General features: G+C 38.1%; 1 protein-coding gene across 1 annotated transcript in view; it reads left to right on the forward strand.

Moving 5' to 3' along the window:
- Positions 1 to 5,491: 5,491 nt before the first annotated feature.
- The window catches only part of LOC139740789 (neurexin-3-like), a gene marked incomplete at its 3' end in the record, with an annotated part of 47,508 nt that continues 25,996 nt past the window's right edge, over positions 5,492 to 27,003 (forward strand). The window contains exons 1-3 of the mRNA XM_071651362.1: positions 5,492 to 6,432; positions 13,739 to 13,768; positions 18,183 to 18,200. Coding sequence (XP_071507463.1) covers positions 5,691 to 6,432; positions 13,739 to 13,768; positions 18,183 to 18,200 — 790 coding nt within the window. The remainder of the gene's footprint in view (positions 6,433 to 13,738; positions 13,769 to 18,182; positions 18,201 to 27,003) is intronic.

The raw sequence follows: 27,003 nt of genomic DNA on the forward strand, positions 1-27,003 counted from the left end.
TAGACACACGTTTAGGCAGCTTAGCATTTATGAGGCTAATTGCGGCCTGCCACATTTTCGTCTTGTTTTGACTACTCAGTATCATTGCAATCAATCATGAAATTATACAGTAGATGTGGGGGTTTTGTTAAGATGCAATGATATTCATCTTACATTGAATTACAACTCCCTACAATTTGGATTTCCTGGAAAAAAACAAATCTCCAAAACCCACAACCATCATCCAAAGCATGACCACACACTGGTGATTGTCAACTGATGAGAAACCATTGATGATTTATGTGTCCACAACACCACTTTTATATTTCATTTCCACGATTACGACAGAAGAGATATGGAGAAAAGATTCTAAGTTTGAAGTTTCCAAAGAGTTCTTCTATATTTTGGTTAAAAAGAAATACATGTCCATCTCTTAGACAGAATGAATCACAGGTATACAGAGTATATTAAGTGCAGGTGTATTTTCTTTCAACTTGAATGCAACTCATTGAAGATAAGTTGAACAAGCCAAGTCCTCCATAGAGAGCGCAAGAGTTACTTTCGAGAAAAACACATTTGAAGTTTTGCGTCACTCACAATTAATCATTTATTGCGAACCAGCAAAGCCACTTTTTCTCTGAAATTATATCAAATTTCAGTCAAAAATTTTCTCACAAGATAGACCACACCTTCTACCACTAGATTACACCAAAACCTCAAATTCAAGTGTTGTGCATGATAGAAAACACGCATTTGGCCAGTGTGATTTATTGCCGACGAATTATATCACTAACAGGCTCTATTTCACGAGAGTGCTCAGTCTGAAGAGTCCTTGTGGAGATGTCATTTGTCAAAAGCTCTGATGCCTGGTGAGCCGACTGGCCATCCAAACTGTCTTCCTTTTCAGTGACTTGAAGCCAAAACCTACTTCAGGTATCACAGGGAAGGAGGCAGTCATATTTTGTTAGGTCTCCTCTTGAGAGTGGAGAGAGAGAGAGAAACCACCTCAGAATGTTTCAAGTGTTTTCAACTGAAGTATGACATTTTTGAGGGAATTCATACTAGCTTTGTGTGTTGTCTTCATATTATAAAAGGATATGAAAGTTGGACATTTTGATATTATTTTGTTGCTCTTTATCTGTCAAATGTGACCATTTCAGGTAAGAATATCTAAAGCTTAGAATATATACTGTTTATATATTCATGTACACTTGTATATCATTCATATGATGTTGATTTATTTCTATCCTCCAAATTTAAAGGGTGTGTACAGTTCTGGTCCAGGTGAAGATTTAGCTTTTAACGTTTTGTGAGATATTCAGAAACCACTCTATGAGATGTTAAAGAGCATGCAGTTCTAAGGGGTATCAAAAGTTTATTCGATGAAAATCGGTTTTGAAATGGCTGAGATATCCAAAAACAAGGTGAAACAAAGAGATGCTAATAAAGTTGGGGCATGTCGCCTTTTATTATTAGCACTTTTTTGGATATCTCAGCCATTTGAAAACCAATTTTCATCAAATAAACGTTGAATCCTTCTTAACATTACATGCTCTTTCATATTTCATAAGAGGCTTTTCATTGTCTCACTTAGGAATGTTCAAAACATGAATCCTTACCTCAACCAGTACTGTACAGTCCCTTTAAGGAAGCTTAAAACTTCGTTGTGCATGTACCAAAGTAAGAGAAGAGATTTACATGTCAAGTGTATGGAAAAAGAAAGACCAAACAAGCAAACTTTTGAGCCAATCTGAGTCTCTTATGCTGTTATGCTTCATCCGTTGCCCACAGGGGTACGTTGGAATACTACGAATAACACTCATCAACAATTATGTGCATCGAAGCGTACGCTCATTGGTAACGGTCGACTTGAGTCGATCGTCTTTGGCCGTGTCTATATTTTCATAGAGATCAGTGATAAAGCCATACAGATTCGTTACGGGGATTCTCTAACAAATCCGAGCTTGGCCAGACATCCCACCCCATGGTATCCCAATGCTATTAAAGGGCCACTAAAAAGATGAAAACAGGGAAAATTTAGCAAAGAAAGAAAAAATCCTAGAAATGATGCCAGTAGTTTTTCTCGTAGTTATCTCAGTGCACATGCTACAGAGACTTCGTTATCTAATGACGTTATGTGTCTTCATAGTTCAGCAATGCTTCTTCCTTGAGATATGAGTTACATGAGACGGAGAGACAGGGTTGTAGAGGGATGCCTACTGGTGGTAAACTATTGACCCCACGAGATGCCAACTCTGGTGTTCATCTATTTTTCCCCTCCCTTCTTCTCCCTCCCTCATCCCCCCCCCCTCTATCTCTATCATCCCTACCCTGTGAGACAAGATACCCCTTCTTCTGTGACCATTCTAATGTTCTCCAATGTCCATGCCAATGAACTGTCTATGTTCATGCCCGTAGCTGTTGCCGAGAGAGGCCCTCTGATGAGGTTACCTCATGGGCGACAAGGGGGGAGCTCCAAAGCAGAGTGCAAAGATGGGTTGATATAAGACAATGTTTGATTTGTATTCAGGTCAATACCCTCATCTCAGTAGAAATCACCCCAAGAAAAAGTTCTGTAGATACAGGGGAAGGGATGCTAGAGCATGAACTGCCCTTTGGGTAAAACAAGATGTTGTAAAGCCCAAAATTTTCGTGTGCATGAAACTTTTGCAGATTTTGTGGGATGCCATGATTGGTGACAGTTTAATGCATGCAAGTGTTTGTTTAGACAATGGATGAAATGGCAGTGACAATTTGCATAAATTTCATGTCGTGAAAAAAAAAAGGCTGAAAAAGGCTGTCAGCTCCAGTTCACAAAAGTTTCAAACTGTGAATGTTTGTGGTTTAACAGAGGTTATTAAGTAGGACCATTGGAATGGCAGTAAGTACACTGCAAGTGAAGCGTTCTGCTGTAAGTGTCTGAAGATTGGCTACACCATGGTTGTTGTGATACTTTTTAATGTTTATTTGCATTAAATGCAACTAATTCAAAATTTAAAGAAACTTTAAATTTTTTTCGTGTTAAAGATGCCTCTGATCCTGTTATGTTTATTAACAGACAGAAGATATAAAATACATTGTAACAATATCTTAGTTTTATGATTTGTGTTTTAATTTTTTTCACAAATACAAATGTCAAATTTGCCCTGATTTGCAGTGCATAGCTGCTCAGAATTGACTGCACTGGCTTTGATCAACTGCTGTGCTTCAGTAGGAAGGAAGGAATATGCAGTACTTTAGATTACTTAGATGGGGCTGCAGCTTAACTACAGAGTATCTGCCCTATTTTCTGATGCATCATGAGGTTGAGTCCAGGGTAATGCAATATATTGCAGTTTGAAATAACAATTCACAAGCAGAAGCATTACTTGATTTGATATGTGATGGTAATTTCAGTGTTTATTCAAGTGATTTGCCAATTTCATCAAAGTGAATCTCAGCGTGCTGATAATATTATCTACAAAGTTTAAGTGTGATGGAATTTACAGGGTTGTAATTTTCAGGTGTCTTTATGAAGCCATGTAAAGCTTCTATGAAATGTTTGATTTTTTTTTTCAGCATTGGCATTCTAATGCACAAATCACATCATAGCTCCTAGAAATTTTAGAAGCTGTAGTGTCCTTTAACATGTAGCTGTTGCTGTTAGAGGTTTAAAATGTACGGTGTAGCAATCATTTCGTAGAAGCTTCATAAGAAAGCTACCCCCCCCCCACAACTCTTCCTTTGTTAAAAAGGATTTCTGAAGAGTTATACAGATAAACACCACCAAATTTTGTGGGAAAAGAAAGCCATTTTTCCCCCCTGTCACACTTTATGTTTACAAGAGAGACCAAAACATAGAGTGTTAAATGTTGTAGACATTATGTGCAGTTGAGTAGTGTGAGTTGAACAAGATATAGTTAAAAAAAAAAGTTTTGTGTGTGTGTGGGGGTGGGGGTGGAGGGCATAAAGCAGAGATGCTTTAGTATCATATTGATGTGTAAGTTTATCTCATTTACCCTTGTCAACACTGTTCAAGCGTTGGCTGGATATACAAGACATACAAACTAGGACAAAAATTGAGGTTAAGTGGAAAAAAAAGCTTTGTCATTTTTCCCTTTCAGATTTAAAGAGTGCTGAAGATACAAAGTATGCCACATTTTCAGTCACATTTCATCGATCACATTCAATTGCAGTGAAGTATGGCAGTAAATTGACACATACCTTTTGTCATGTCGCCGTGCGGAACGCCAAACAGGAAAATTGCAAGCTCCGTTATCTGTAAGGTGCACAAGGTTCTGTGTGAATCGTGGGAAGGCTCAACATCGGCTTTGAGCATCAACATTGTCACTCTACGTAGCACAATTATGGGAAAACCAAGAAATCATTTGAGTTGCATAGTCCACATAGTTGTAGCTCTGTAACAGTAACAGTAAGAACTAGGATAAGCCCGGGCTCATCATATGACAGATTGATTTGAGACAGTTTTGTGCAGGTGTGTGGAGCTATTTTCTTTCTTTTTTTTTTTTTTTTTTTTTTAGGGTGTGTTTTGTATGCTATGTTTGAAGACCAAGACCAGTTTCCTTGTTGAAAGTCAAGAATTTTTCACCTTAAATTTTGGCCAGCTGGCTTGCCTCTTGACTCTGGGTGTAAGTTTCCAGCTTCCGCCCACCACACCTCCTATTTGTGCTTGTAAGCACTTGGCGGGCCATCGGCTGTAGTATCTTTGTTATTGTCATTTATATGATGCTCCTGTCTTTTACTTTGTCAAGCCCTCTAATGTCTCCATCTACATTTCCATTTAAACTTAAGAGAAGCGTATGAATCTTCGATCTCATTCTCCATGTCGAAAGCAGCATCAGCATCGTGAAATTCACCTGACATATGTTTTTTTTTTTCATCCAAGTTTACAATCATGATGTAAAATCATACAACAATTACAATGAAATGCCAAGCTTGCATGCATACCCAATGTGCCCTGCCATCTTTCATGTAAGATGGCTATTGTGTTCTGTCTTACTGCTTACATCACAAATGTGCCGTGTGTAAAACTGGGTCATCAAAATGGCCAGTTTGATAATGCTATTTTTCAAACTGAAGTTTCTAGTTGGGATAATAATGACAAATGTACTTATGTCATCGCATTTGTGAGAGGCTCTTCACTGTATGAATACTAATTTTAGTGCAATCTGAATCACTGTAAAGCCTTCTTGTAAGTACTTTATAGATGATATAGAAATGTATCTGCACAAAATATTTATACGCACACTGGCACACATACTGTAAATCCTGAATTACATACATTCTACGTGTCAGGTCATCTATCTTACTCAGAGATGTTCTTCTGTGTCTTGATAACTTGTATCTTTGTCTTCTGATTATGATATTTCATGAGCTTCATTTATCCATTCTTTTCCCTACCTGCCAATTTAAAAATATTCTGCTCATCCGAATTTCCTTTGGTCCTTTTTTTTTTTCAGGTCACACGAGATGAAATGAGTGGAGACTGAGAGCATCAAACAGGGGAAGAAGCGTTTTAATTGTCCTGCTGAGAGTTTCTAATCGATGTCAGACATGAATAGGTGACAAGATTTCAAGTTCAAATTTCACTCTTTTAGGGGAGAGACTTGGATGGACTCGAATCTTAGTGTTGATCAATTTGTGAAAGTGAAGCAGCCTGAGAGAGGGCGCTGTGGTGGTTTAGAGTGAACGGTGGACGAAATACATCAAACATGAAACCAGCAATGGCCATTTGGAAATCAAAACTGCTACTGTTAATGATCTTTGTGCTGTCACTGGACACAGTGCTGGCCCTCTACTATCGGGAGACGCCAAACACGTATGCACGCTATGAGGAGTGGAACACGACAGTGAACGGAACTCTGCAATTTGAGTTCAGAACGGAAAACACAAACGGCCTGCTCCTGTACACGGACGATGGCGGCATTGGGTTGAACTTTGTGGAACTCAGCCTAGAACAATCGCGGCTGAAGATGCGGTTTAGGATTAAGAATAAAGCGAGGTCGATGTTCATCGGGACAAACCTGAATGACAACCAGTGGCACGACGTGATCCTGATGAAGGGACGGGGTGAGTGCATTGTCATTTTGGACGGAGACCAAATATCGGGGTCCATTCCAGACGGCCCATCTTCCTTTACGGAGAGTGCTGATCTCTTTATCGGAGGTGTCCCAATAGATATGGCCGTGACGTCGCTATCGAATCCCCAGATCAAGTTTGTTTTGCCCCGATTTGTTGGTCATGTGAGAAACCTGAAGTACCTGGTGAGCGAGAGGCCGAGGAGATGGTACCGCCCGGAGCTCCTCAAGTCCAGCGGAATCAGCGAGGATCCCTCCGACCTGTGTGGAAGCAATGACTGGTGCCAGAATAACGGTCTCTGTATCAGCTCCGACCCGTCGGTCCACAGATGTGACTGCACCAATACTGGCTACATAGGCCTGACCTGCAATGAACGTGAGTATTTGCACACGAATCCTGAATACTGTTCATTATTCAATGCCCAACTCTTTCCAAGACCTGATGCTATATATTTGTGATCTTTACCTTGAAAAAAAAAATACATGTTATCCTAAACTAGAAGAAAATCATCAGCCTTGGGTACAAAATCTATTTGATGAACATCATTCAACAGGAGAGAAAATATATCAAGCTGTACAATAAAAAAAAATGACATTTTAAATGTTCCATTGCAGATAATTATGCTGTTTTGCCAAATCATGGCCAAACATACAATTGCTTTCTTTCAGGCTTTGATAATTCTTCATGTATGAACAAGATTTATGAGAAATGATGATGCTCAGTTCTCCCAAGTAAACTGATGGTTACCCCCATTTCAGCACATGGTACCTCAGTATGTTCGTCTACTATTAATGGTATAGCCACATTATTGGTCAGAGGGAATGCAGAACTGTGGAATGGGAGAAGCTAATTCAAACCTGGAATAACCCAGAAACCGGAGGGTGTGAGGCATGCAGAATCCAACAGGTCGAAAGCAGGTCCCATCTTATTCGTTGAGGTGTAGCTTTCTTCCGGCGGCGGCGGCGCTTTCTGCACCTGCCCAATTCGGCGGTAGGTTTGTCATCACTCCCGAGCTACTCAATGGAGGGTGAGAGATTACACATGTGAAACACAGCTCTTATAGGAGTTTGAACATAATATGAATTGCAGGAGGGTGATGAAGAGAGAAGGCTGGGGGGGGGGGGGGGGGGGGGGGAGGGGTAGTGAGAGAGTGAGATGAGTGCCAATGAAGAGGCAGAGAGAGAGAAAACAGATAGCAAGAATGGTTTTGCACACAGAAACAAATTTACACATAATGCTTCCACACACGAGCTATCATATATCCATGGATTGTATGTGTGTGTGCACATATGTGTGTGTACATATGTATATATACATATATATATATATATATATATATATATATATATATATATATATATATATATATATATATATATATACATATATATATATATATATACCATTCGGACACATTTAAACATCCAAACATATGACGATCGTGTATGACAGCATGGAACCTCGTGCATTGTCATGTTTAGTGAGAAGCTTGTAAATATTTCTGTGAGTCTCTCCCTTGTGCCGTACAAGATTTGCATGGGCTCTGCACATTGTGTCTATATTTTGCGATGCGTTCATCCGGTAGTTTGCGCAGTTTTAAAGTCTTACTTCTGACACTTACAAAGAATTTTGAAGTAGAGGTCTGGTCAAGTAAGTATGTGTTGTAATAAGCCCTGCCTGTTTATACCACGTACTGATATGACATTTAGACATGAATGTATGTGATAAAAATACAAGATATTCAAATGATACAATGCTCAAAATATCCAAATTCATGAAATTCTTTGTTGTGTTGTTTTTATTGCTACTGATTGACAAATTGCCCCACATTGACCACATGTAGGTCAATTTGTCAATCAGTTGCTCAGTTTCATGTACTGTTTCGTATCGTTTTAGTATACCATGTGTATTGTAAGATGTATCAATATACTGCCATTCAGACACATAAAAACATCCTTTTTCCATTTGATAACTCTCTTGTCTGAAAAGAGGACTGTCTCAAGCAAGATTTGTGTTTGAATGGTGGACTCATCACATCAAAAACTAATGCAAAAAGGAAGAGTGAAGTGTCTGTGTGAGGGCAAAGTTAGAGATAGATGCAGTGAGATTGTACAGCAGGACATTATGACATTCTGTCCATTTCAGTGACTTAGGTATAAAGAGGAGGAAGAGGGAGAGAGGAGTATAAAGTAGATGGGTTCTCAAGTCAGTCGAAATAGTTTGCTCAAGAACAGGGGATGGACAGAGAGTGGGATAAAAGATTGTGATCAAACAGGTGTATGTCTGTGAGAGAAAGATAGAGTGTTCAGATGCAAAAAGAATTATACTAGAACGGTATAGCTATACCAAAACGGTATAGCTATACGATGAATTTAAACGTCTAAATGCTGACTAAGGAAACGACGTATAACGAGACGATGTACAACAAAACGACGTATAACGAAACGACGTATAATGAAACAACGGTCAGAGCATTGTTTCGAACTAGAACTCGATAACGAATCAGCATTCCATCGTGTCCATTGTGCGTCTGAACTTATGTCGAGAACGGTATAACTGGGTGGGGCGTAATGGGAGCACACACAAAAGGTAACCCCATACCTGTCACTCATGCCCATAACAGCATGCGCAGTGGGAATCTGCACATCTATACGACGTTTTCCACAATGGTCGAGATTAGCGTGTGAACGGTCTGTCGGCTATATGATGATTCTTTATACGTCGTTTCTTTATCGAGTTTTGGTATAAACTGGCTTGCGTCTGAACAGGGGGAGAGATATATATAGAGAGTGGAGAGAGATAGATAAATAGAAGGAGAGAGGAGAGAAAGAGACATACACACACACACACACACACACACACACACACACACAAACACAAATGCACATCCCACTGAAAAAGATCCGTGCAGCATGCAGGCAGGCAAAAAGAGAAGGAGATAAACAGATGGACTGAGAAGCGACAAGTCCAGGGAACGAATCCGGGGAGCCGTTATTGATTGAGTATGCAAAGTTGGGCATCTCTCGCCGTAGCAGCCGTGGTTCAGAGGCTACAATTTATGTTTGATACCCGACGTGAGGGCTACGGGACTTTGGATGGCGGGACCGCATCTCTCCAAACACAGCCGCACAGATCCCACAGTCATCTCGTATTTGATCGGGTAATCAATATTTTTACAGGAATGTCTCATTACCATATACTGAGTCCTCAACATTCTTTTTTTTTTCAGCTCAGGCAAACATTTCCAGTATCACATCGACATCTGGGATCTGACCAGCGTGTGTTAGAACTTCAAGACAGAGAGAGAGACTGACATACAAACAATCAGACAGATAGAGAGACAGACAGAGAGACAGATATACAAATATATATGGACAGAAAATGAAGTAGAGAGAAGGCTTGATATTCAGAGAGGAAGAGAGAGAGAGAGAGAGAGAGAGAGAATGATAGATAGAAACAAACTGATTGAAGTAAAGAGACAGGTATTATACTGTTAAAGCTGTTATTTTATGCAAGGGTTTAATTTTCACAAATTTCACAAATCACTGTTTGGCTGCAAATTTGATAACACATGAAAATATCACCACATGATTTTGATCACATCAAATCTGCAGCACAAAAATATCAACATGGGACCTTCTGAGTTTGGGTGAAACCACGGTCATGGCTGGCCAGATACGCTCATGTTACGCACATCTAATCCCTCCTTGTCGACACACCTCAAATCGCGAAAGCAACATCTTTGTGAAAATGTCTATGACCTCCTCATTCGCAAAAATATCTGCATGTGAAATGTGGAGGGGGAGAGATAGAGAGGAGAGAAAGAGAAAGAGGGAGAGAGAGAGAAAGTAAGATAAGGCTGGTCTTGGAAAGGGTAAATGCCTTCATTACAACATGTATATACCTCAGATAATGACTCTCCATGTTACTTCCAACAAAAAAAAATAAAATAACATGAAAATTCCATTGATTGATCCTAACCAGAAGACCAGGGTAATCTTTGATGAAAAGTCAACAAAGATGTGCGTCCAATCAAAATTGATGAACCCCCGGCATGATGAGGCTAATCTGATTAGGCCATTTTTCGGTGGCATGTCGATGAAATTGTGAATTATTACTCCGTCCAATTTGCCATCTGCCATGCAGGTTTGCCAGCAATGATTAAAAGTGGAGCCATTATTTAGCTTGTTTTAAAAATGATTAGAAATCAATTTGTTGCCAGTGCACATGGACAGGCATGTAAGCTTGAAAAAAAAAAGAGAAGAAAATGGTTCAAATGACTTTCTGATGTTTGTAATAATTTTCTGCCATGATGCTGTTGTTTATTTAATGATGGTCATATAGGATAGTGACTTTATTTCATAAATTTGAAATCAGACCTTTTTTTTTTCAATCAATTGGGTTTACTTCAAATGTTTAAGGGAGATTCATCAGTTTGCTCTTCAAATTCTTTATGACTCAGAGTAGAATATATATATATATATATATATATATATATATATATAGTATAATAGACAAAATGTGCACATTGTAAAAATGGCCTTACTGTGGGAACTGCATGTTCAGTTTTTAAAAAAAGAATGGTCGCAGCATACTTTCTTATTCACATATGTTGCTTGAACTGCAGTGACATTAGTGTTGTGTGTATTTGTCCCCCTAAGCAGAAAAAAAAATAATCTGATCTTGTAATCTGATCTGCGAGCAATCAAATTTGAGGCATTGGTCGTCTAATTTGGCAGTGAAAATTTACTTATGCAAATATTTGATCTGATTATGTCCTGTTTACATCATAAGTCGGGCTGTTGGGAGTGCTGGTTCACATGGCTGCGAATCTGTGGAACAGTAAAAGTGAAGGATGCAGTGCTAACATTTATCAGAACATGGAAGAACCTAGTATGTTTGAGATGTGTTTGGTTTACATGGGTCATATGAATCATGATGTAAATTGTATGTGCCAAAATTAGTAAATAGATACACACAAGAGTTTGAAATAGTGTGATATGAATGATTAGAAGATAAATTAACTTACGAAGGTACACTCTGTGAATTTCCTGAAGAGGTCATAAACTGCCTCTATATAATCTGCCTCTTGCTTGTGAAGAGTAACATTTTAGCGAGAACTTGTATTTTGCACTCATAATTCAGTTTTACTGATAACTGATAACTCACTTTAATACCTCTGCCCATTGTATACAAATTAGATTCAAACTGTAAAATGGGATATTTAATGCTGCATTTATTTTGTTCACTGACCAGTTTACTAGTGCATTCAAATGGTATTTCTTTCCCCTGAGAACATACCTGGTAGTAACAAGCTATTGCATCCACCTGTACATAGGCAAAACATTTAAATACTAGTACTTTGCATGCATTAGTTGTTGCTATGTTAGGCAAGCTTTCTGGGTGTCAGGGGGCAAGTCTTTGCCATAAAGGTGAGCATAATATTTGAATATGTTCATAAACTGGTGTATTGCATGTACAAATGTATACGTATTTTGGCTTTGAGAATGATAACTAAACATCCCGACCTGATGTGACTTGATTGTTTTCTGCTTTTGCGAAATCAATTCTTCTTGAGACAGGTGACAGATTGGCAGAATTTCATGCAACATTAATAGCAAAAATGGACGAAATTCTTCAAAGAAGATGAAACAGGAGACATTTCTTTCTGTTCGTTCTCCTGTAAATTTCACATCTATCTAAGATAGTATGTATCCTCAAATCATCTTCAGACAAAAACCTTTCAGCTCTCAGTTAGTGAATGAAATGCATTCACTCACTGATAAATACAAGCAAGGATTATATGCATCCTGGACAAATTATATGATTTGCCAGTATAAGAAGCATTTAGTTTGACAATAAATTATGTTTATTGCTTGATTTTTCCGGGCTAGAAGTGCATGATACAGCATATGACATCTTTTAGTTCTGAAGTAAAGTTCACAGTGACAAGGGATCAGAAAGCAAGGCTTGTTCTGAACGCCTAAAGATATTTAAGGAAACAAAGTAATGAAAAATATACCACAGACTAAATAAAGTTCTAGTCAGATGTTTTCCCCTCACATTGATTGAAAAAAAAAATCAAAAATTTATTGAATCGTGCTTGGCTTGAAAGTAAATGAGCAGGTGTTTTGGAATGAGCCAGGGCTTGTTGTAATGTTTCTCTTGTTCCTTAGCAATGATGAAACCTCTATTTCCTGATTGAAATTATTATGTTCTAAATATATATCATTATCATTTTTTTAATCTCTCCATATGTTATTTATCTGATATATGCCCAATGTCCTCTGTGTGTTTGTGTATGTGTGTACTTTCATAGATTTGCTTTCGTTCTATTAGAAGAGAATAACGAAGGGATCAGAGAACATGCATTCCCTATTATGCTCACTTCTATCCTCTTTATATTAAAAAAAAAAAATCTGATTTGCAGACTTAAAGTCAGTCAGCAATGGTGTTACAATGCACCAAAAGTCAGTAGTAGATTAATTTGTTCATCTGTTTGTTGTGGTTAATAGGGAGGGTATTTTGTTTCATAGTTTAGTAGTGTTGTGTGATCCCAGTATAAAGGTTCTTGCAGAATTAGAAAGTAAGGAGTCATTTCATTCACCAGTGTCTTCTAAAATTAGTCTGTGTATCATTAGAATTCACTTCATGTCACTTGCTGAGTACTGGGTTGGACAGCGCTGGACAAGCTTTCAGGTCATTAAGTGCATTCTGTTATTGCCAAAATCGTCTGTAGCATTTATCCCCCCCCCCCCCCAAAAAAAAAAATAGTATCAGGTTTGACAGGTAAATGGAGAGTAATGAGGATCATAGATATATAGATAGATAGATAGATAGAAACATAGAGAAAAGAGAGAGAGAGAGAGAGAGAGAGGAGAGAAGGGAGGGGAGAGAGGAGAAATTGTGGTGGGAGAGTAGAGAGAGAGCATGTATTTAAAGTGCAGATAACCCAGCCCCTGTCAGCCAACTCATATGCTCATCTGTGGCGAGCTGCTGTGGTTACACCAACACACCCAATTATGCCATTAGGTAGAGCTGGGAACGCATCTCTCCTCAGGGGAGGGAGAAGAGTTGTTGTTGTTGTTTGTTGTTTGTGTTTGTTTGTTTTTTTCCTCACTGTAAACATATAGACATCACCTCATACACTTGCACTTCTTTCTGTGATAAGCAAGGCAGATCTGCAAAGAGCTACACAATATTTGACATGAAGAGTAGTCAACTGAGAGGTAATAGTACCTCCTGGTAAGACATCATTGACTCGTTGAGGATGAGCTGATTCTGCTATAATAACACAAGTTTTCCATAGACACCTTCCCGAGTATACTTGGGACTAAGTCTTCAGCGGGGTTAATGATGGCAGCATTGGGTGTAAGAATGGATGCTGTCAATAAATGGTGAGTTCAAACCCCAGCAAAGAAATGGACTGGCTCTATATGTGCATTTTTTGACTGAATAAATAGATCTATCCACTCTTGCGAAAATTCTGTGAGCAAGTACATTGCCCAATCGTAATCTACTGAAAGATTGGCAAGGTGGTAGTTCAAGCTTCACTGCACCCTCATTCAATGTAGGAAATGCAAAATGAATGAATCGCTCTCTATGACAAATGTCAGTGATCTCAGATTTACTGTGGGGGAAAATGGTTTAATTGAAACATTATTCTTCTTCTTCCATGAAGCGCTCGCCCCGCAAACCCAGTCTGAAGAAGGTAAGACTGAGCATGCTCCCGTCTGGACGTGTTTAGACTAGTTTGTGCCTTATGTAATCAGTTTGCAAATGAATTTGTAATCAGGCATGCAAAATTGTATTAGCTTTTGTGTTGTTGTCCAATGAGAGTATGTTATGACCAGGGAGGTGGGACTTCCCACCTCCCTGTTATGACACTGTATTCAGCATGTCAAGCATACCTATCTTTATTTTTTTTTTTTGGTCTTGTGTGAGCTTGTTGATTTCCTTTCTCAAAAAGAAGAAGTTCTGCTGTATATTGCACGTAGCGAATTACCTCATTGTGCCCTGTGGCATTGCATTATGATCTTATGGAAAAACAAAATTCTGACTGTCTAGCAGTTTAGATTTTGAATGAATATCATATCCTGTGGCATAATGCAATTTGTCACACAGAAAACCATGCAGTTGTAGTACTGAAACTACAGTTTCTACTCTCTGTTTATTTTGGATGAATATGTTATTATACGTGTGAGTGTTTATTTCAGAATGCATGAAGGTCATTGTGCTAATTTAGTCTGGTATTAAAAAAGAAGAAGAATTATACTGCTGCTTTGTTTTAACTTCTTGTATATATGTGTGCCTACTAACAAAACTATGTCAGTATTGGTATAATTGTATATTGTTGTGATAAGTAAGCTGTTGGTATAAATTATGTTGACAGGTCGACCAATATAAGGCAAGTGGTAATGCATGTGCCATTTATGTTACCATACATGTTTTTGACAGTCGAGCCACACAGGATATAGTATTGTCACTTACAATCTAGTGAATATTACTACTAATAATGATGATGATAGTAATAATGATAATAATAATAATAATAATAATAATAATAATAATAATAATAATAATAATAATAATAATAATAACAATAATAATAATAATAATAATGATAATAATAATAATAACAATAATTATAATAATAACTTGACACTTATTTAGCACATAATCAATTAAAAACTGCTCTATGCTCTATACACACAGCTCTCAATTTGTTTTTACATTACAATAAAAATAAGTATGTCCTTAAGTTTCTCTTGAAAGATTCTGTTGATGTTCATAGCTGTAAATGTGGTGGCAAACTATTCCACAGTTTGGGGCCACAAAAATCAACTTTATGATGTGAATGGAATGCAAATTAAATGCTTTTAAACTATATCTCCCCTGGAAGATCACTTTGAGATATACAAACATAGATGTGAAGAGCACCGTGTGTTCCTCTTGTTTTATATTTGCTTTTTTTTTCTTTCAAACTAAAGACACGAAACAGAAGAGAAGAGTCAGCCTAGCCAGAATTGTACAAGAAGTAAATTACTGGTCCTTGCTCAATGGGCTGGAAGCCCTAAAGCAATGCCTTTACTCTACATAGATCTAGCTGGTTCTATATACATGAATGCAAAGACAACTGGGGAAGCATGCATTCAAGAAGTTGGAAGGAATGAAGGATTATTATGCAAGGTGCAATGACCAGCCAGTACATTCTCCCTGACATAAACCACAACAGCAATCTGGGAGGAGGGTAGGGCTCCAATATGTGCCTCAGCTTTGCCAGTTCATTGTCTGTCAGACTCGACTGATGAGGTTTGACGGCCGGATTCTCTCATTCATAATTCACTCTTTGATATTACTTTGGCCTCCTGCCAGTTTAGATTTGCCATACAGCTGATCTTTTTTTTAAATCATTATCATTCATGCATTCATCATATTCCTGCTCTTATATGCATATCTACCCAATCCAATCCAAGCAAATGCCATAATTTAAGGGACTTTTTTTATGTAGAATTGTACAAAAAATTAATTGGCAACTATAAGCAAAGACTTGAATATAGTCATATATTTTAAAGATCTGAAGCCTTCCTGTTAAAGCCAACTTAATTAGTGTGAAGCTCTTGAAAGGGATGTTCAGTCAAGTGAATAAAAAAAAGTGCCAGAGCTGAAGCATCACTGTTAAGGGAAACCCAAAAGTTAGAGGAGAAGAAGACCCTTTATGTCCATACCATTTCTCACTCATGGTGTCCTGGTACAAAAGTGCATACCACCTTAGTGAAACCCATTTTGTGGCGTCCTCTCATTAAGATATCGGCCCGTGACCAGCGGGCTATTGATCAATCCATAGCACCCCCTCTACCTCTCCTGATTACCACCCTCCCCCAACCCATCCCACCTAACCCCATCTCTCCCCAAACCCTTCCCCTACCCCTCCCCTATCCCCACCCCTACCCCTCCCCTATCACCCCCACCCCCACCTCCACTAAGCATGTTCATAAAGTCCCAGTGCTATAATTTTCCTCATACAATACAACTTTCCCCTTACAACCCTCAAGTTCCATGATGTATAAAGTTCTTTCTCTCTGATGTTGTGTGATTTCTCCCTAAATATGTCAAGTTCAGAACCATCTTAATCCTGTCAGTACTACAGATTTGAAATGACATTGCCATTATTTATGATACAGTTACTAGTGGTACAGATTGAGCTTTTGGAGTTGCCAATTTGAAAGCCAAATATAATCATTCATTCCACTTCAGCTTTCCAGCTTGTCTTTCCTTAAAGAATAAAAGAAACAGTGATATTAAATGGAAAAAATCTGCCATAACCTTAGTAAGCTACATCTGTATGATGGTGATAGTATATCATTTCATTTCATACAGCAAGGAAAAATACGTGTGTGTCCTTAAGCGTGGGTAGTGAAATGAAAATGGCAATCGAAAAGTCAAATATTGTTACATTAGTAAGTAGCTATTGTGCCACTGTTGCATGCATTGCAATATGAAATGTGCAAACAAATGTGTTATTTCATTTTTTTTTATTACAATTGCTGCTGATAAGGAAGTTTATTCTTTTATTTAGGATTTTGCACAATCCTAGATTATTTAATGTGATGGGCGAGGTGAAACCATACATACTAATTCTGTCAATAGCTGTAAGATTTCAATATGCAGTTTACTAATAATCAGTAATGGCTGCAGTGTTTTCCACTATAAATCAGTAATGCCCCCCATTTATGAAAATTTAATTTTGCTCCTGAATAAAGAATCTATATCTCATTTTCACTCAATCATATTAATGACAGGGAAACTACCCTAGAATATTGAACAGTAAATAATGGTAGTGTGATTATGAATCAATATTTTTCTTTCAGAAGGTATGATTGATTACAAAATGCTCTAGGTAGACCCCTTTGGCATAATCTTTTACAAACACAATGCAAAGAATCAACAACTCTGGTTTTAAACAGTTGGTAATAAAAAGGATGTAAATGCAGTAACTTTTCTACAACTGACATTACAACACTTTTGTAAATCTGGACAAAAATTGGCTTTACTCTCTAAAAAAAATCGAGTGAAAATATTCACTCTTGAAGGAGTGAATACAAAAAAGAGTGAATTTAGAGTGAAATTGGAGTGAATTTTTAGTGAAAAAGTTCATTTTCACTCATTTTGGAGTGACCTCAGGGATCACTCGAGTGAAAATGAACATTTTCACTCAAAATTCACTCCAATTTCACTCTAAATTCACTATTTTTTGTATTCACTCCTTCAAGAGTAAATATTTTCACTCAATTTTTTTTAGAGAGTAGGTATAAATATTCATGAGGGGAAAAATCTGAAAAGAACAGAAGCATACCCTTTTTTCAGTGTATCTTGTGATTGTTGTATTGATTATCATTCTGTATGTAATGCCTGGTGCATAAATGAATATCTCCTCAGACTTTATATATATATATATATATATATATATATATATATATATATATATATATATATGATTTTTTTATTTATTTAATATTGTTAGAGCAGTGGCAGCATGGTATCAGAGTTGTGTGTTTGTCTCTGTGTGATATGCCTGTGATTTCTTTATATGTTGCTTGTACGTGCATTTCCGTTTAGTTTTCTCATGAATAATTGAAGGCCACACATCTAGTGAATCTGTTATTAATTGATAGTGGGATATTGCCTATGAAGCCACAGATAATTATATTTATGAAGGCAGGTATATGACAATCCATGCTATTTCAGAGAACTTTTGATTTGTATCATCATAGATATTTCAAGGCTTGTGGAGAGCAAATCTATTTGTAATGTAGTTCATGTGTAATGTGAATCGATCACAATGCAGTGCAATGATATGTTACACCAGAAAATAAAGCACCTGTACACTTGCATATTTGATTTATACAATAATTTTTGCATGTCAACCGAACCATTTTTTTTGCACTAGTGCTTTTAATCACACAAAGCCTTGACAAGAATAGATTGTGCAGTATTTTTGAATGATTAGTCACAGAGATTTTGTTACTATTAATATTTCATTGCAGTATATGTTTTATATATATATATATATATAACTGGTAATGAACACTCTGTCTCTACTTATCTTTTTTTGTGACTTGTAGCATCTGATGAGAATGATGGTGAGTGCAAGAAAGACAGGACTCTAATGAGCCCGTCAACGACAGTCTATATTTTGTGGTCCCTTGTGTCCCATAGTATCCAGTTCTGTGCCTTAGGAGCTTGTGTCGATCTAGTCCAGCTTGTGGTAGTTGAGAGGCAGAAGGGCATTGATTCCACACCAGTATGCAATCAAAATCAATCTCTCTCCTGTCCAATCAAACACAAGGAGGGCTACGCTTGCATGCTACAATATAGGCAAATGAGATTTTTTTTTTTCTCATGAATCGTATGTCGTGAGCAACAAGAAAAAAATATCTCTTTCATCGTATGTTTTAGTTAGTTCCCTGCTTTTGAGCTTTTTTTTGTGTTGTTGTTTAGCTGCTATCGCCTTTTTTTTTTACTTTGTTGCTAAACTTGAATGTACAACCCTAAGTGATATTTTTCAGCTAGATTTGTTTGAGTTGTTATTCATTTTTGCCTATGTTGGTTTGCTAGCTGCGACAGTCTCATTGTGTGATAAGATTACTTAATAGAGTCTATGTTAGACCAGTGCATGCATGCATACCATTTTGATTTGGATGTTATTTACAAGCATTTTTGTACCTTGACAGAAAAGCATAGTGTTGTAATGATTTACAAACAAACAAAGGAGTAGACACACATTCTTTTTTAAATGCTGGTAGAGTGTGTAGCTATTCTATTTTCATTTTGAATCCCTTACCTTTGTCTGTGATAGAAAGTTTTAGAACATAATTTCTGTAGTTTATTTGATAAATGTAGCACATATGCTAATATTCGTACCTTCATATCAATGAATTTCTTATTGAAATTCCTGCCTGAAGGAAAATGTGTATGAATCAAAATGATTAACAGTGAGAAATTGTTTTATTGATTTCACAGAAATGATGAACCATTGTCTTATTTTTGTGAAGATTTACATACTACTTGCAAGAATAGCTTATCACACAGATTTGTCCTGTTTTTGCCATTTAAAAAACCCTGTGAAGATATATACAGTAGGTTGTTTATTGTATTCATATTAGCCTATCGATGTAAATATTTCATGCATCTTTCTTATGGCTCTATTTTTGCATTTCATTACGTTTCTTGAATACTTCCCATATATCATTTTTTTTCAGTGTCTACATGTTTCTCTTTAGCACATATCACTATGTCGTTACATCCTGTGAGTGTGTATCATGTCGCTATATACATATATGTTTTTGATATCGTTGCCGTATCTATTCACGGGGGGTTCGTCTTTTGCCATCTTGTGTTTGTTATGACCACAATTGATTTCATTTGCGTCACTTCTGTGTGTTCCTAGTCCGGCCAACCAGATACACCGCCAGGCATAAAGGGCACGACCCTCGCCTCTGATTTAATACATCTACGGCGAACAACATTTGATGTTGAAGAATGCCACAAAATTATGTTCCCCTGCCTCTCCGAGCGCTTTTGCCCAATTCGTGCAATATAAGATCGATTTTTGTGATATCGGATCGAAATTATCTTGTCTCCGCAGCAAATTACCAGCACTAATGGTGCCGCTCTTTTGTTTCACATTGAACAATCATGTAGAAGCGAGAGAGCGTGGGAGAAAAAGACGAATTATAAACATTTTCCTGTTGTTGCGCTGTGCGAGGTATATTATATTTCTCCCCGACTTAGGCTGCTTAGATTTTTATCAGGAAAATATGCTCGTTAGGTTCATGCAGTCTTGACATGCCTGGGCTGTAAATATTGCTGAGGTTTTGTGTTCGTGTGCATGCACATCTCGTCTTTAGCAGGGTGAGCTTACAGCTCAGGTTCTTGAGAGAAAGTGAGTTCAATGGCAGACTTTTTTTTTCTTGCTAGGCTTGCCTTTTATAATGGAATTAAAGCTTTCTTGAAGCTGTCATTCCATTGTCTATGTGTGGGTCAAATCAGTTTTTCTTATTTCCATTTGCAAGAGTAATTGGTCAATATCAATCATTTTCATTTCATTGTTAGAAGAACTTCAAGGCTATGTTAGATGAGCTTCACATGTGTGGAATATAGACCTAAATATTGAACAGAATGTTACACTTTTTTGACAGTCTATGAGAGTGCTTACATTCAATTTCCCTATTTCCTCACAGAAATGTGCAAATGTACATGGTTTTATTCCCAATTTCCAGCACTGTAAAAATGTGAGGAACAAAAGCTCAATGTTTTTTTTTTTCTATGATTATGTCTGTAGAATTCAGCGAATGATCTGATATCTATTTTTTTTTTTCGTTATATTTTAGAGAGTAATATATCAATTCATATGAGGGGGTTATAGGGACAACAGAAATAGTGTGTGGATGGCTGACAAAATGACAAAACAAAAGAGGACTTATTCTGATTTTCCAGGCAGACTTTTCTGTGTGGTATCAATCCCAAAGACTCAAGGTGAGCCCCATGTAGTAGTCATGTGACAGGAAGTAATAGGAGATATCATTGCCAGAAAGGTCACAGGTCATTACCAACATGCTAGGGGAGGCCCAAATTCGCAAGTCAAACTCACACTGGTTAAAGGCATAATTTACCATTTGCAGTTGAAACAAGAACCCAGCATTAGTGCTTTAAAAAAGTTCTAAATGTGAGTTAGGGATAGAAACAACCACTGTAAAAATTTTAATCAGTAAAATCGATGTTAAGTATTGTTAAATATACAAAATGTGAACTATAGTTATATTCCAGACTAAACCGTCTACAGTTACGGTTTATTGATAAAAATATAGATATCTCCTTTTACTTTAGGCTTCATCTCAAAAATTTCATATGATAGGATGTTTTGTGGTACAACAGACCTATATATGCATTATCTGTAAATGTCATATCTTGAAAATTTTTAAATTCACTGTTCCCAAAGGCAAACAGGACCTTTAACTAAAGGCGGGGATGGTGTGAATTGATGTACCATTTGTCCAACCCTCCCAATTTCTTTTTCCACCATATGTGCCTGAATGAATCACCACTCTGCCATTACAACCATTCAGTTACCCACCGAATGCAATGCGTTTACCAGCTATACCGATGTCTTTTGCAAGACGTTCGATTTCATTCAAATTTCACTTTCTTTCAAAAAGGGAGGTGGAAACCTGTCTTTTTCTGTTGCAGTTCTTATGACTTCCGCTAGGGCTTGTGAAACAGTATTGCTTTCGCAAAATGGAAATGGTGCATAAATTATTTAATGAAGTAAATTTCATTGAAAATCAAGGAAAAGTTGTTTTAAAGTGCTTTTAAAAGAAAATTAATGATAGTGGAAAGCACTTTGAAAGAAATTGTCTCAGTTAAAATTGTACTTTGTCTTACCAAGGGATGCTATTGAATAATCAGTCTATTACACTCAGAATTGTCCAGCACTTTGGTTAGCCATATTTGCTCTTTCTCTCTATTTTTTTTTTTGCTTTTCTTTGTCTTTTATAGTTTCATTGCATTTGCATTGTTTCTGTTGAGGGCTGTGTCTGTAGAAAATGAGTGTATGTGAACATTATCTGTTAAAGAAAAAAAATTAATGACTTATAGTGGTCTACACTATTTGCAATTCATCTCCACAAGTGTACAGTAAGCACATGCTCATTCAAACCGATTAATATCTATTTCATTTGTTTGTTGATTGGAACTATGTAAAAGATCAAATTTTCTGAAAATATCTGTCTTTCTGACATTGCTCATGTACATTTTTTTTAATAGTCAAAGAATACCAGAAGTGATATCTTAGAATATAATTATAATATTAATGAGAAGGTACATCCATGTGGGTGTAGTGGACATGAACCCAACGAATGCATTTCCTTTGCTTTATTCAGATGAAATCGAGATGCGACTGTAAGTAGTGTAGTTTTATGCAAGCAGTGACTTGTAGATGACATTTTATGCATTTTGGGGGGATTGAAGGTTGGGCTGCTAGTGTTACGTATGTAAAGCATGCACTCGTCTCTGTACATTTTTAGCATTAAATCCTACGAGATGACTCCTGTATAGTGTGCTAGCACAGGGAAAGGAGCTCCTAAATGTTGTTTTTATACCCCGGGGGGCCTTGGGGATTGATTGATTTATATGCTGGCAGAAAGTTTGTTTCCCAGATTTCTATGAAAAACAAACCAAGACATCCGCCATAGCCCCAAATTGTTGTGATTCAATGATAATCTTCCTGCTCCTGTTTTTTTTTTTCTCATCCTCCCTGCAAAAACAGAGCGACTGTATTACAAAAGCAGCTGCACATGTCATTTCCATATGGCGCACATGACCAGTTTGTGATAACGTCTTTTTATGTTTTAGCAAAATATCGATGTGAAAGATAAGAGAACATGAACTCCTGCAATTTGCTTAAAGACTTGTTTGTCTTTCCCCCGAAGGAAAATCTTTAATCTAACAGAGTTGCTTGCTGCATTTTTATGTTTGGAACAGCTGATCATATAATGACAACTTCCCCTATTCAAAGAAAAAAAAAATATCCTCTACTGCGTGGGCAATGTAGAAATCAACTCTATCATGATCCTAGATGGGAGTATTAATCTGTGTTGAACTTAGTGCTGTAAAACGAGGAATGTTCATGTGCATTTTAATTTCGTGAATTTCGCGAGAGCCAAGTTTCGCGAAATTAAAATGCTCGCGAAAGTTCTTGTCTACACTATATGCATTGAATGTTAGTGGCAACTTGCGAAAATTTCATGCCGCAGAAAAGGCTGTCGGCTCCAATTCGCGAAATTTCATGCTGTGAAAATATCGTGTTTTACAGTATTTGTATGAGGTAAATCTATCCTGTATCTTTGTCGAAAGGCATTGTATGATTCCAATGTATCACTATACCTGTGTGATCTGTACAATAGTCTATAGAAATACTTTGTAATGGAAACAGGTGTGCCTTGTCTTTAAAAAAAGTGATTGCTGTATGTTCAAAATTCATAATTAAAAATTTGGTTGCCTTGTATTCTGCAGAGACATGGGCAGTAAGGGTTATATACTGCCCATGAGATATATTATTTCCCCTTGTCATAAGTGCTATGTATAGCGAGTTCGACCAGAGTTTACATCAACAATTATGCCAATCGTGAACACTGCCTTTTTGGGTCATTACTCTGGTCGGTGTTTCTGTGATTTAAAAAAAAAAAGAGGAAAAGGTCATTTCAGTCAAATATGAGATTTGATCAGACAAAGTTGATTCACTATACCTGCCAAGATTTAATTGAAGTAGAAGCAAAATTAATTTTCAACAATGAATTTACATACTGAAAACAAGTCCAAAATGTTCATGATTTTTTCCTTTATTTTGAGATTTCAGCATTTGGTTTGTTTGCTTGTGTTGTTTTCTTTTTTTTTTGGGGGGGGGGGTCGGGATGGTGAGGTTGGGCAGTAAATGTTAGTCATTGTACATCAATTTTATGTTTGTTTTTTTTAACTTTGATATTTTAGGAAAGATTTTATGTTTTACAAATAATAATAGGGGTGACATATTCAACTTCTCAAGTTCTTACTCATCACTCCATTTGAGTAACTTAGAATAACAAATCTCTGTAACATCTCATGTATTATGGCCTTTCCCGAGGTGTTAAAGGAATAGCAGCAAACTGCAGTGACTGTCATTAATTTCCAGTACACAAATATTTTTCTCACTTTCAAAATGGGGGGAAAATCCTGAACCCCACTTTTATGCGCCGAAAACGCTAAGAGTCTGTCGAAATGCGATGACGGCTAAAAAGGGTTCCAATAACCCCATTGAATGTTGCGGAGAAAGAGAGATTTTCATAACACACACTCTCTAGCTGTGGCCTGAAGGAGACATTGTTGATGGGCAGTGTGATAGAAGGAGAGCTAGCTCAGCTCAGATTGGCTGACCTTTCATTGCCGAGCCTCTCTTGCCCCCAAGAAGTGTTGTTCCCTCTTCACAGGTTGACAGCTAGTGCCAATTTTAAAGCTTTCTCCCCCTACAGATATAGGTGGAGAAAGGGAAAGGAGGAGGAGGAGGAGGGGGAGGAGGGAGAGGGGATGGAATGGTAAAGGAGAGCTGTGCAGAACAAACAAATAATTGAAAGGAGCTGATTAGCATTCAACCCTACTGGTCAGTTTACTCAATATTTCAGGCCCTGACAGTACATCAGTTTTGACTTGGATTGATGGATGTATCGTTACACCAGTTGACATAAAGTAATAAGAGTTTCTGCAGAGAGATGTGTGGCCGTTTTTTTTTTAATTTTCACATTATTTATTTGGTTGGATCAAACATTCAAATTAATCCCTTTTGCTGCAAGGATAAAAAGGAAATTGATAATCTCAGAAAATTTGCAGGAGCTCTCATGTGTTGACACATTTGAGTAACAGTTAAGATAATGCAGCAAGTCTATCCAAAAAACAACAATAAACCTGTCACAGGGGACTTTCCTCTGAATGTGGGGAACGAAAGTCCTCCCTGCGACTGGGATCTTTTCTATAGTCAAAGGCTGACTTTCTCTAAATGCAGCAGATTGTTAAGCAGACCATTCACTCAATCAACTCCTTCAACTTGTGCAACTACAGTGCCTCGAAATAAGTAGCCAATTACACAGTGTTCTTATAATGTAACAAGCAATAAGATTTATTATACTCGTCTCAAATTATGGTCGTTTACAATTATAATAACATGGTACAAACTTGAATACAGATTTCCAATTCCACTTGATCTTGAGCTTGGTTGCTCTGCTCGTTGGTTTATTCTAGAAGCTCCCGTGCTTGGTTGCTCTAGGTTGTAGACGATGCCCTGCCTGAAGTAGCGGGTCGTCTCCCCTTACTTCTGGTCCTCTCTGGAACCCTAAACTTGGTCCTCGCTGGAACCCTAAACGGTGGCTCTCTCCCTGGAACCCTAAACACCAACAGTTGTTGGTGTTTACACTCGAATCCTCCTAGATTCTCTGCTGGATGGTCAGGCTGTCCCAGCCGAAATGCAACAATCCCTGAATCACACTGATTCCAAATAACACTCTGCTACTCTAACTTCGCAATCTCGAAGTACCGTAGCCTGGTCCTGAGTGTTCCGCAAATAATGTGGCATCTGAATTTTGTGCCCAAACACTGCATATTTATACATTTGTTGGACCATAGGTCTCCATGTAAAATTAATTAAATGAAGTCAAGTGACTTCCTAGAAAGTTTTCATAGAAGTCCTGCCCCCTTTTCTTATTGGTTGGCGTTTTCTGTCTGTCAAAACTTTCCTGAGTATCTCATTTTGCATTGGTCAAGCCTCTGCTTGACGTCATCACTTCCTGTCCACGGAAACCAAAATTCTTTGAAGTGGTCCTGTTTTGACCTAGCTAGAAACTTGTGTTTGACGTCGTGAATGACGTCCACATACCAGATAGTATGAGGCATACTACCAGGGATACCCTTTCCTCGTATTTTGACGTCATGTAGGGTTTACTCATCCCTAAAACATTTAATTCCAAATCACTCTCTTTTACTTTGATTGTGCATCGCAACATCTCCTTATATGGTTATTTTGATGCAAGCTTTTGTCTTTAAAGCTGCACTTCTTTTGTAACCATTGCCATAACATCAATTTCTTACATGAGCTACACAATAACCAGTAGTACAATGAGACAAATTATTACGTGACAAATACAAAATATGTCATATCATGACACAACCCCCCATTTCAAGATAGTACTGCTATCTACAATAGTATTTTCACGTATGAAACTAATTTGTCCGTACATACACATGACAATATCAACATTCGATAATCCCCTTGATATGGGTAAACCTGCCCCTCTTACTCTGGACATCGGCTAAGGAAGTCTGCCCCAACGTTATCTGTTCCCTTGACAGCGGTCACGTGGTAGCGGTAGGATTGGAGGGCAAGTGCCCAGCGCAAGACTCGGTTGTTTTGCAACTTAGCCTTGGCAATGTACATGAGGGGACGATGATCCACCTCAAGTTCAAACTCTCTCCCATATAGGTAAACATCGAACTTTTTTACTGCCCATGCAATTGCGAGGCACTCTCGCTCTATGACGGCATACCGTCGCTCTGTGTCTGACAACTTCCGGCTGATGTATGCGATAGGGAACTTCTCTCCCTCTACGCGCTGCATGAGTACTGCGCCAATGCCTACGTCAGACGCGTCAGTCGCAAGTATGAACGGGGATTCATGGTCTGGAAGATGGAGTATGGGGGATGAAGTCAGTCGGGACTTCAGCGTGTTGAACGCCTGCTCTTCCAGGGGTCCCCAGTCTACGCGGTTGGCTCTGTCTTTCTTTGTTAAGTCCGACAGCGGTGCGGCGATAGCTGCGAAGTTGGGTATGAATTTGCGGTAATACCCAGCTAGCCCTAGAAACGCGCGTACCTCCCGCTTTGTTTGCGGCACTTCCGCCTGCAAGATCTGCTCTACTTTCTCGGGGTGAGGCTTCAGCGTGCCGCCACCTACGACATGCCCTAGAAAGTCGAGCGTCTTGAAGCCCACATGACATTTACTTGGCTTCGCGGTTAACCCAGCATCTGCAAGCCTCGAGAGTACAGCTTGCAAGGAATCCAAGTGTTCTTCCCAGGTCTCGGAGAACACAAGGATATCGTCGATGTAGTTCACTACATTGTCGAGTCCAAACAGCACTTCTCGCATCAGCCGTGAGAAGGTGGCTGGTGCATTCACCATACCAAATGGCAGCACGGTGAAGTGAAACAGGCCTTCAGCGGTGACAAATGCTGTTTTCTCCTTATCAGACTCGGCCATGGGTATCTGCCAATACCCCTTGCTGAGGTCGAACTTCGAAAAGTACTTACCTCTTGACAGCTTCGCTAGGAGAGTGTCAGCAATCGGAATAGGTTCTGGGTCAAACACAGTTA

This window comes from Diadema antillarum, unplaced genomic scaffold (assembly GCF_040938485.1).
Source record: "Diadema antillarum isolate AM-2024a unplaced genomic scaffold, OU_Dant_1.0 seq00000882_RagTag, whole genome shotgun sequence".
Classification (NCBI taxonomy): domain Eukaryota; kingdom Metazoa; phylum Echinodermata; class Echinoidea; order Diadematoida; family Diadematidae; genus Diadema; species Diadema antillarum.